At 37.6% G+C, this 12,306-nt stretch overlaps 1 protein-coding gene across 7 annotated transcripts in view; it reads left to right on the plus strand.

Moving 5' to 3' along the window:
* Positions 1–12,036, plus strand: part of NDUFAF5 (NADH:ubiquinone oxidoreductase complex assembly factor 5) — a 30,933-nt gene extending 18,897 nt beyond the window's left edge. For 4 of the 7 annotated variants that reach the window (XM_036748109.1, XM_036748110.1, XM_036748111.1 and 1 more), the window contains 4 exons: positions 2,412–2,472; positions 10,955–11,038; positions 11,425–11,507; positions 11,913–12,036. In XM_036748109.1, coding sequence (XP_036604004.1) covers positions 2,412–2,472; positions 10,955–11,038; positions 11,425–11,507; positions 11,913–11,999 — 315 coding nt within the window. In that variant the 3' untranslated portion in view covers positions 12,000–12,036. Of the gene's footprint in view, positions 1–2,411; positions 2,473–4,876; positions 4,964–5,724; positions 5,805–6,476; positions 6,533–10,954; positions 11,039–11,424; positions 11,508–11,912 lie in introns of those variants that run through there. The other 3 variants (XR_005009816.1, XR_005009818.1, XR_005009817.1) reach the window with 3 other exon arrangements.
* The last annotated feature ends 270 nt before the right edge of the window (positions 12,037–12,306 follow it).

Here is a 12,306-nt window from a genome sequence, read left to right on the forward strand (position 1 = left end):
CTTCTTCCATATTCAACTTTTTAGTCCCTGAGGGAAATCCCCTCATTATTACAGTTCAGTTCAATAACTGATGTTCATCATGTGTATCCAAGGTTCACAGGTTCCCAGCTAGTCAGTTTTTGTTTACTGCTTGATCTCTAAACTTAATCCAAAAGCTTTCTCTTTCCCTGGCCTCTTCCTCTCTCGCCCTCTCTTTTTCTCTCATTCCTTTCCTCTCCTTTCTTCCCTTTTCTGTACTCCTTCCTTTCTGATTATTTTCAGTGATTCCACACCAGGAATATGGGATGAGTGGCTGCTCCTCCTTCTCTAATGTTGTAACAATCTTGCTAGCAGCTGCTGTGGGGGTGTAAGATCCCCCAACAGCCAGCACTCAGAAAGCTGCCAACACAGGTTCTTTGATCTGCTTTACCAAGGAAAGTAACTTTAAGGGGTTAACAATCTCAGTTTAATCAAACATACAAGTATCATTCACAGTTCAGGGGGAAAAGATCAGCCCCCTGAACTTCAAGGCAAATACAAACAGAAATTACAAACATCAACATCAACAGACAGACCTTGTCTGATTCAAATCACAATACATAGTTATCAGTACCAACATCTGGGTTGCAAAGCTGGGGGGCAGTTTGCAGCTTGCCCAGAGTCTCAACACTCCTTCCATGAGTGTGTCCCAAAAATCAAATGCCAAGCTCTCCTCAATTGTATCCAGTTTGGAGCCCTGAGGGCTCTGACCTCACCCAGGCTGGGTCTGGGAAAGTTCTCCATCCCCAGAATCACATCATATACAAAGCAGTGACTCCCAATTGTCTCAGTGCTGAGAAATACTCCAAGACAAAAAGAACCCACTTTATCTGCCCCATTCCAACAAAGGCCAGAATCATTAAAGGCACTTAAGAGAAGTCAGTGATTTGGACATCCTCTCTCAGGCATGACATTTGGAGAGGGACATTGACAATTAGCCAGTGATCATTTATTAAGTGTGTACAATATGTTAGGCACTGGAGATACAGATATGAAAGTGAAAGACTGTCTTTAGGGAGCTTACTTGTGGGGGCATTCAGTGTCTTCTTGAATATGTACAAGGTTTTTTTGTTTCTTTGTTTTAAGAGAGGAATGAAAAGACTCGGAGATCAGGAAAGCTTTCTTGAAAGAGTGTACTACTTGTGTTGAACCTTGAAGTTTGAGCTTAAGCCAGGAGTTCTAAGAAGTGAAGGTGAAGGAAGAGAGCATTCCTGGCCTGAAGGCACTACCTAGGCAAAGGCATTTAGGCAGAAGATGGAGTGACATGGATATGAAATAGAAAATTGACTAATTTTGCTAAAGTAGAGTTGAGTGGGGTGGAGTTATGTAAAATACTTAGTTGGCCTGGGGAAATAGTCTAGAACCAGATTGCAAAGGATGTTAAATGCCAGAAAGAGAAGTTTCTAATTCTAGAGGTATCAGGGAATTACTGAAGATTCTTGAGCAAGGATGAGACATTGGTTAGATCTCTGCTTTAGGAATATTTATTTACAGCTTTATGGAAGATCCATTAGAGAGAAGAGAGATTGGATATAGGAAAACAAATTAAGAAGTTTTTATAATAATCCAGAGGAAAGATGATGAAAGCCTGAACTAGGGTGTTTGTATTATGAGTATAGAGGAGACTGGTGAGAAAACTATTGAGGAAGTAGATTTAGCAACAGTTGGCAACTGATTGACAAGCTGTATTGTATCCAGAGGAGGGCAACAAAGATTGGTGAAAGGTCTAGAAACCATATCAGTTTTTGATGGAATTGAAGAAGTTATGGAAATGGAGCTCAATAATTCACTTCAGCAGGCACTTAGTAATCTACTGTTTGTTATGCCATGACCATACAAAGGCAAAAACCCCCAAAAGATAGCTCCTTAGGTGCATGTAAGATGACTTCAGAAAGGAGAGAGCACCAAGAACTAGAGTATCTGAAAACATTTCCTATAGGAAGTGATAACTCAGCTGATCATTGAAGGAAAGTAAAAGGCAGTGGTGAGGAGGGCTGAGGGAGGATGGTGGGGGGGAGGTGCAGGGTGAGGATGGTGGAGAGGGGCAGAGAGCATAAGGGCTAGAGATGGAGAACAGCTCAGAAGAGTAAAGCTTGAGGGGGCATGTGACAGCTATCTTCATGTATTTGAAAAGCGTCAAATTTGGCCCAGTATAAGGAAGGAAAAGCTACTTAATGGAGCTATTGCCAAATGAAATTGGCTTCTTTTTAAAAGTCCGTTAGTTCCCTGTTTCTTGAAATGTTTTAGTGGAGGTCGAATGACCACTTACCATTTGTAGAGGGGTTTTTTGCAGTAGGTAGGTGATCTTATAAAATGACCTCTCAGTTCCTTCAAAAGTTAAGGAAATTCTCTTAAAGGTCAAAAATGATATTTTCTCCTTTTTTTTTTAATAGGATACTGATGAAATTCAAGTTAACTTTCCAGGAATGTTTGAGGTGATGGAAGATTTACAAGGTAAGGGACATTCTTTTAAAGTAATCTTTAATTTGTTATATTTTGTTTTGTATAGCCTCATGATAATTGAACTAAGACTGAAACATTAGAATCCTTTTTATTTTGCTTAGCCTTTCAGAAATTGATTGAGAAATAACAAATGATGGCTTTATAAAAAAGAAATGAATCTATATGTGTTCTCTGTAGCTAGCAATTACTTCAGTATTTTGTATATGCTTATTAATTATTTATCCGTGTTTTGTTCTGTCTCTCACCTCTGATAGAATGCAGTAGCCTTCAGGGGACAGGGACAGTTTCACTCTTGTCTTCATGTCCCTCACCACCTTTTACCTTTGTTCTGGCACAAAGGCACTTTATAGATGTTTGTTGAATTGAACTCGTGATTTTGATATGCAGTTTTTAATATAACAAATTTTTTACTTAAGCAGCAGACCACTAGTTTGGAACCTGGGAAATTGCAGGCAATTTAAGGATTAATAATAACACTTAGACTTAATTAGCCCTTTTACAATTTTTAAAGCACTTTAAAATAGATTATCTCATTTGAACCTTACCACAACCACTGAGGTAGGAAGAAGTAGGTATTATTCCTATTTATAGTTGAAACTGAGGCTGAGATGTGACTTACTCTCTTGCCTGAGAAATCACAGCAGCCAAGTGGGTAAAGCTGAGGCTTAAAACTTAGGACTACTGACTTCACTTATTGGACTTTTTTTAACTCTACCTTACTGCCTCTTACATTTCCCTCTTTGTAGGGAAAAGTGTTCACCAAGTCTTCATTGCACTCATTATGTATATCTTTTCTGAATGTAGAACTTTATTGCCTTGAAAGTAGAAGATTTCTAAACTCAGGGAAATATTGGTGCCTTACAACTGTTTTTAGTTTTCATACAGTTTTTAAAAAATCTAGAAGAGTCTGGGGTACATGTGCGCAAGTTGGTATGTAGACTGTGTTTTGTTAGTACGCAGACTTAATTGCCACCCATTAGAATGTAAGCTTCCCCATTAGAATGTAAGCTTGTGAGGAGGGATTGTTTCATTCTTTGTATTTGTATGCCCAGCACATATTATGATTCTTTTGTACCCTCTGACTTGAAAGTTAGCAGTCACTCTTCAATCCTGGTTTAGTGCAGTGCGTCTTAAACTGTGGGTTACAACACTGTATGGGCTTGCGAAAAATTTGGCAACAGTGAAAGGTTTCTGAATGCACAACGACCAAAAATTAATTAAAAATCAAACGTGTGATGAATCTGAGGTGTTTCTAGTAGCACTTGCCTGTGTTGCATTGCTCAACTTCACTATAGCCTTGGTTCTGAACACAAAGCATGCACACTTTGAACTGTGCAGCCATCATGCCACACAATGCCAACAGACACTGCTGAAACGCAAAAAGGGGTCGAAAGTGGAAAAAATTTAAGAAGCCCTGGTTTAGTGCAAAAAAAGTTTTTGAGTCAGAAAACTTGGGTTTGAATCTGTTGTTTTTTTATAAACTACTTTTCCTGGATGAGTCAGTTCCCCTTTCTAGGTCTCATTTGAAGGGGTTAGTTTAGATGATCTCTAAAGTCTCTTCCAGTACTAAATATACTATGATACTGTGATCCTTGAATTGGTAATTTGTAGCATGGTTAAGAATAGTAAAAACTTTTTAAAAACACAATAAATGTTCTCAAAATACAGTACGAGTGTCTCCTATCCACCCCATATCCACCTGCAACCTCACTTTCCCAACAAAATAAATGAATTAGAACCTTTGCATAATACTTTTAAAATTTCCAAGAGCTTTAATTGTGAACTTGAATATATTATTTTATTTGAAGGGATCATGTTTGTTGACTATCTTTTAGTTACTATTTGTCTTCATTTGAGATGGCTTTAGAGGTTCTTTTCATTTTTATTCAGCATAGTGTAGTACCTTATGACCTTATTTAGCATAGTATACGTATAGTACCTTCTGAGAGTCCTCTTGATGAAATGGATAGAATACTTCATTCCATCCTCTTCTAGTGAAGGAAGACCCAGATTCTGATTTCACCTATGATATTTAACAGCTATGTGTCCATGGGAAAGTTCTTAACTTCTGTGAAAGCCTGAGGAAATTCTCTAATACTTAGCTATCAAGTTATAGTAGACAGGTTATGCCCTGTTTTCAGGAAGCTAATTCAAACTAGCGAAATGACAGATTATTACATTTACCACCATAAGCTTTGGAGGTTTCATATTATTCCTAGGTATATCAAGGCTTATGTTGAAGATTAACTATAGTATTGATATTTTTAGATAAAATAGTGGATATATATTTTATCTAGCTCTTCAGATTGGTTTTAGAAACTTTTTGCATTGTTTTTATCTTTCTTCCATAGTTATTTTGGTATGTCTTAAATGAATTGCTATTATCATTTCACAGAAAAAAGTCCAGATTAATTTTTACAAAACAAGTACTCATCAGCTGATGAATGAGTAGGAGTTTGGAGGCTTTCACAGTGGTTTTAAGGTAAGTTCATTTATATTCTAGACAATACATATAAGTATTGTTCATGTGAAACCATTAGTAAATGAAGAAATACTTTTCTTAAGTATTGTTGAACTTACCATAAAAGAACTGTGAAAGTCTTAAACATTCATCTGATGACTATTTTCCTTCATCACAAAATACAGGGTAAGTCAAAAGTCCCTGTGCTTCCCCATTAAGCTGTTTTCAACACAGCTGCACAGGAATCCTGTATGTAATAACTCATATTTATATCAGAATATAAGTGTGGTGATTTCAGCAAATTCTAGTATCTTGGTTGAACTAAAAGTTCTTAAAGCTCTCAGTTCTTAATAGTCTATGAGCGTATAAGCAATGTGTTATCTATGATCTCAAAGAAATTTAAAAAATTTAATTTCAGTATGGAAAAAATATTTGCCTTTGTAAATAATTGATTTTCCTTATATCTAATATGTTTGATTGCCATGTTAGAAAGTCAAATACAAAGTAGATTGCCACTAGCAATAAAAAAACTTTAAATATGAATAATATTTCATCTGTAATAACCAGATATTAATGAGAATAGAATTCATTATGAATACCTCCTATTTTGAACATAAAAGTTATTCATATAGAGGATTTGGTGGTAGTAGCTTTTTGGGGGTTTTTTTGCATGTGTTTTTATTAGAAAGGAGATTTGGTTTTTCATCAGTAAATGAATTTTTAACTGCCAGTTAGTATAATTGTAATTGGCTTTGAACTACTTTGAACTACTACTATTTCAGCTGCTGAGGGTTCTGGATTCTCTTTAAGAAAGTAACATCAAAGGCTTGCTGTTGGGGGAGCTAGCAAGAAGCTTTTCTGGGTAAGAAAGACTGCTTCAGTGGCCAACTTGATGGTGTATGATAAAGTCACTGAAACATTGAAGGGAATAGCAGAGCCAGCTCTGACCCACGATAAGAAATTGATTGTTGAATTAGAAATGTTGGAAAGTTTGTGAAGGAAGTGATGACCCCATTTTAGAATTTGCAGTAGAGTTTCACATGCATCCTAGTTTGAGGGAGAGCAGATTTGAGAAGTTCAGCAAAAGGATAAGTGGGATCTCATGGCCTAAAATTTTACAGATAAAACCAAACCACGAAGCATGAGCTCTCAACAAAGGAATTTTACAGATGTAAAGAGAAACCATTCTCATAAGGAAGAAAAGAGGGAATCTAAAGAGATGAACAGGAAACTGATCAGCCAACTTATATTTCAGAAAGAAAGTACAGAAAATGCAAGGAAAGAGAATGAGAAGTGGATATGAAAGTATAGTTTGAACCTACAAGAATGTAGTGTTAGGAAAGATAAAACTCATAATGAGCTGAGGCTGGTAAAGGAAGTCTCGGGACAACAAAATGGATTTTTTATTTTGGCTCTCTTGAGGAAATGAGGATTAAGAAAAGGATAGGAACTGCTGATGATAGTGGATGGAACAATGATAAATGAGAGAATTCAGAACTTCTCAACTCTTATTTATTTCTGTTTTTCTGCTCAGGGGTATGATCTTTGAACTGGAAAAAAAGAACAAAATGACTGAGTTAGAAGCCCCAGGTAAATAAGTAAATGATAAAAGAGCACCTCACTGTTGTTGATAAGTTCAGGTCACCAGGCCCCAATGACCTGCCACCCAGGATATAGAAAGAGCTGGCAGATGTGATTGCCAAGTCTTTGTGACTCATTTTCCCATAGCAAAAAAGGTGCCACAAAAGTGGAGGACACCTACGTCCCAACTTTTTAAAAAAAGAAAAGAATAGCACCTGCACACTATAAGCTAGTGAGCTTAATTTCTACTCCTGACAAAATAATGGAGCATGTTAAAAGGTGGATTAGTGAACATCTCAAAAAGGAGACTTTGATAACAAGGAGTTCGGTATGCCTTTATCAAGAACAGGTTTTGCCAGACTAACCTTGTTTTCTTATTTGACAGGGTATTAGACTAGCATAATGGTTTAACTAGATTTTAACGTTTGACAAAATCTGTCATACTCTTCTAATCTTGAGGCACCACTGCAAGGTCACCACAGTCTGGGAGTAATGTTGCCTGTGCCCTGTTTTGTACCCAGGCATGTAGTTTAAACTGGGTTTATTTCTTGTGCCTCAGAACAATTTTACATATAGTGACAAAAACAAAACAAGACTTAAAATAGGATTCAGCAACTTATACCTGGAAGCTGATGTGGCCTTGTGGATAAAGGACCAAGAAGATCTAGGTTCAAGTTCCATTTGATGCCTCTGACTGTTACTTCTCAGGGTTCTAGACAACTAGAATATAAGTCGTAGAAAAGGTGCCAAGATACGTTACTAGAGGGAGTTTCCTCACTAGGAATTCACTATAGTATAGTGACTATACTAGTGACATCACACTCCCAGTCCCAATCAAACTTATAACTACTGTTACAACCTACTGAGAGGCTTATGCTTAAAACTTAACAGCACATAAAGCTGTGGGACTTATGATTAGGCATTTTACTTTTCACCTTAGCTTCACGTTGTTAAAATGATTCCTGGAACATGCCTGCTGGTAAATCATCAGATTTAATCCAATCCTCATGTCAGTGCCCGTCTTCTTCAAGAACACTGAAGAAATTACTGAGGATTCCTCCTCTCCCATGATTCTTAAATTGATGAGGTTGCCTCCAGACCCTGACATACGTGTCTTGGAATAGATGCTTATTCACATAAGATGGGGAACGAACCACAAAAAGAGAAAAGTTAGCCAGGGCCCCACATGTAAGCTTGCCCAGTTGAGTCACCCTGCATTAGCTGCCACATGGATGGAGTTGCCATGATCCTGAGATGAAGAAAGACTACCCTTTCCCACCCCTCACTGGAAATCTCAAAAGTTATATGGTGCTACCTAGAGAGAAGGAGGAAAAGAATCTGAGCCAAAAGCTGTCTTCCTAGGGGGCTATTCAGGTCTTGTCATATACCAAAATATCAAGTCCTCTTAGTACTTGGTCACCATATGGCCAGAAGCACAATTCACAGCACCCACATGGACCCAAACCAGGAAGAGTAACTCTGACTATGCTTTGGGGAACGGCCCTTATTGTACTATTCTTATGGAAAGATAGCAAGAGAGGAGCTAGATGATGCAAAATGCATTTGAAACTAGTTAGTAGTCATTAATGAGGCTGTGTCAACTTTAAGGGAGATCTTTAGGGAATGTCCTTGGAACCTTGCTGTTTAAGTTTTGTTTCATTGAATTGGATATAAGCATAGGTGTCAGGCTTATCCAATGTGTGGGTGACATGAAGCTGAGAGTGTTATGTAGCACAGGGCATAAAAATGTCAAGATCCAAAGACTTGGCAGGCTCAGAAAGGGAGAGTATTGTGGTATGTGGCTAAAGCCCTGGATTTGGAGTCATAGGATCTGGGTTTGAATTTTGGCTCTGCCACTTAATACCTGTGTGATCTTGGGCAAGTTATCGAGCCTTCCTCGGGATTTAGTTTCCTCATCTATACAATGAAGGAATTAGACGAGATTACCTCTATAGACCCTTCTAGCTGAAAAAAATGTACTCTGTGATCTAAAAGGTTGGGTTCAGTTGCATAAAATGAAACTTAATGCAGATAAATAGAAACTCATAGCATTCTATATTCATTGATTTGTGGGGTAAAAAAAATCAACTTCAGAAGTATAAGGTAGGAGACGTGTGGCTAGACAGTAGTTTGGGAAAATATAAGGGGGCTCAGTAGAAGTCAGCACTGTGATACAGAAGCTGTGCTGCAAAGCTATGTTAAGGAAGGAATAGGAGGTCAAGAGAGGCCTAGATTTGTATCCTGCCTTTCATACTTAATAGTTTTATGGGCAAGCCATTTTAAAATCTCTGAACTCCAGTTTTCTCATCGGTAAAACAGAGATAATACCTTTTACTTCTCTTATAGGATTATTAGGAGGATCACATGAGATAGTACATCCAGAGTGCTTTGCAGACTTTAAAATCCCATATAAATGTTAGCTGTCATTATTAACATGGGAGGTGATACCATGGTCTCTTCTTTTCATGGGGTTTTAGAGATTATGGTTGTAGAACACTAAATGTACTCATTGTATTTGAATAAATATGATTAGTTTTGCTAAATTGCTTTTTTTGTTTTCCCCATTTTATTCTTTATTTCAAGGGATAGTTCTTGGGGAGAGGCAGGGGAAGAGTGAGGATAGCATAAATGCAAAAGATCGCAGGAAAACACAATATAGCAGGGCAGAGGACCTGTGTTCAAAAACTACCACTGATGCTTACTACCTCTGTATTCCTGGGAAAGGCACTTAGTATTTCTAGGTCTCAGTTTCCTCATCTGTAAAATGAGGGGCTTGGATTAGGTGGCTGCTTTGATTCTGTGAACCTGTGATAGTTCCATACAGTTCTGACGGGGACAGATCACATCTGGAGTTCTGTATTCCATTCTGGGCACTACATTTAAGTGCAATAATACTAAGCTCTGATCATCTAAGCAAAGGCAGTTTGGATGAATAGAAATGCCGTATACAACCTATTCATTTATCATACTTTTATTACATGAGTTAACCACCTATTCAGGTCATACATTTCCTGTGTAATATCTTTAGTTCCAGGCTCTGTCTCATACGTATATACACACTGCCATCTGCACACACCAAAGTGGTAGACAGATTGAAAAGGTCCATAAGGAGATCTGGCTGCACTGTAATTGTACTTGCTGCCACTATGACCCTTCATTCTGAGACCTGTGGTGTATTGAAGAGCAGTTAAAGTAACTAGGAATGTTTTTCCAGAAAAGGAAAAGGCTTGGTAAGGGAGGTAAGGAGGGAAATGATTTCTTTTCTGACTTCTGAAAACCTATCATGATGAGGAAGGATCAGCTTTGTTCTGCTTGGCCCCATAAAATGGAACTCTCCTGGATCATTTAGCTGTCTGACTGGCCTCTTTTATCATCATTCAGGTTCTGGCCTATCTATATGTGTATATATCCTCAGAACTCTGTCCTGGGCTCTTAACAATGTCTCCCTCTGAGAGCTCGTCAATTCCCATAGGTACAATTATTTCTTCCATGCAGATGATTGCCTTATCTGTACGTCCAGCTCTCCTTTCTCTTCTGAGCTTCAGTTCTGTTTCTTCAACTACATCCTGGATTTCTCCATATCGAAGTCCTGTAGGCAATCTCAAATTCCACATATCCAAAACTAAACTTTACTATTTTTGTTGATTACACTACTATCAGTTACTCTGTCTTTCCAGATTTATCCTGCTACTCTCTGTCCCACACACTTTGCTCCAACTAAACTAGCCCATTTGTTTCTCTGCACAGAAGACATCCCCTCTTCTGTACTCTGGGCCTGTCCCTCATGCCTGGAGGACACGTCCTCCTTACCTCCACCTCTTGTAATTCTTAGGTCTTTCGAGGCACGGCTTAGGTGCATCCTCCTAATTTGGTAGTGTTGCCTTCTTCCCTTCCCCACTGCATCTCCCCTCCGCCTTACTTTGCAACCATACACTTAACAGTATATGCTTTGTATCCCTCTAATAGACTGTAAACTCTATGAAGATAAGGACTTTTATTTTTCCCCTTGTATCCTTACCACTTAGCAGAATAGGTACTTGTTGAATTGAGTAGAAATAAGGCATATAAAATAAAAATCACATAGTGATAGTTTTATTATTCCCCTTCAAAAGTAGCTAACAATAAAACCCAGAGGCACTTGGAAAATAAAGCAGTTTTCCAGTTGTAGAAATTAACCCTAAAAACCTTGTTGTATGGCTGACTTAAATGTGACAACTTACTAAAAAGTAAATATGTTTGTGAGATTTGGCTCCTGAAATTTGCCTTTCACTGCTTGGCTTAGGAGGAGGAGAGGCTTTAGGCTCTGAATCTCAAAACAAAAATCCATCTACATACTAAAACAACAGTAAAGTTATTAAAAGATTTAATTATGAAATTCAGAGCCTTAAGGTATTTACGGTATTTTCTAAAGCCTATTGTGTATTTTTTTAGGTATGGGAGAGAGTAATTGTTCTTGGAACAGAAAACCTTTGCTTCATAGAGAAACAATGTTGGCAGCTGCAGCCATATATCAAGGTAAGAGGAAAGTTTAATGCTCCACGTATTCCAGTTTTTCACCAAGGGAACTCTTTACCATCTGACTAATGTAGATTCCCTTTGACTTCAACAGTTACCTTCACAATATTTGCAGATCCCTTGACCCCTTTCTCACTGACCTCCATGGCACAGAGAAGTGAGCAGTTCATTGTGACATTCCCAAATAACAGCTACTTCCTTACTCCATTATCCTACCTCCAATAACAGTGTCAACCATTGGATGTTTTTACATGAGTCATTTGCAAAACCCTAGGAACCTCTTAGTACCATTTTTGTTGTGTCTTTCATTGTAAGAATTAGTGCTTTGTTGAACTGAACTGTTTCCCTTACTTTTTTAAATTTCATCAATTTTTTTTCCTTTTTAGAAATGTATGGAAATGAGGATGGCTCAGTACCTGCAACTTTTCAAATCTATTACATGATTGGATGGAAATATCATGATTCACAGGTAGCATTAAAGAAAACAGTTCTTTACATGTTTAGATTATCTTTGTTTTATTATCTCACTTTTTTTTTTTTTAGGAAAAGAGGAGAGGGTTTTGCTTAAGAAAGCAATGAAAGACTTAAAGCTAGGCCAAACTTTGAATGCTGCTTGGTGTGGTGGTAGAAGCAAGAGTACCAGATCTAGAAAGAACCTGGCGTCCTTCCATTCCAGGCTCTGGTACTTACTAGTTGTATGATCCTAGGCGCAGCTCTTGAAACTCATCTCTAAAGTGGGAATGATGATAATAATAGTACTCTGACTTTCCCCTTCTTAAGGTTGTTAGGAGGAAAGCATTTTGTAAACTCTTTAAGTGCTATGACAATGTGAACTATTGTCTTAGGTCTAACTTTTTATTTGCTTTGTTTTTAGGCAAGACCTGCTCAGAGAGGTTCAGCAACAGTATCATTTGGAGACTTGGGGAAAATAAATACTCTTATGTCACATGGGAAGAAATAGCTTTTGATCCAACAATAAATATTCAGTGTTGATATAATTGCCAGTTTTTTTTCTCATCAAAAATTGCTATTTTCACATCTATCGTAATTATATATTGAAGCAAGAAGCAATAAATAAAATGCTTACAAATAAAATAATTACAATCCTTGCTAAAAAAACAATAGATGCCTATATTTAGTAACTATTCACTTTCACATGCTTTCTGTTTTCAGTCTGATAACTATCCTCTAGTGATTTGGGTAATATTGCAAAATGAACCAGAAAACATCTCTGAGGTTATCTTCAAATGTGTTAATTTATGTTAATT

Source organism: Trichosurus vulpecula, chromosome 3, assembly GCF_011100635.1.
Source record: "Trichosurus vulpecula isolate mTriVul1 chromosome 3, mTriVul1.pri, whole genome shotgun sequence".
Taxonomy (NCBI): domain Eukaryota; kingdom Metazoa; phylum Chordata; class Mammalia; order Diprotodontia; family Phalangeridae; genus Trichosurus; species Trichosurus vulpecula.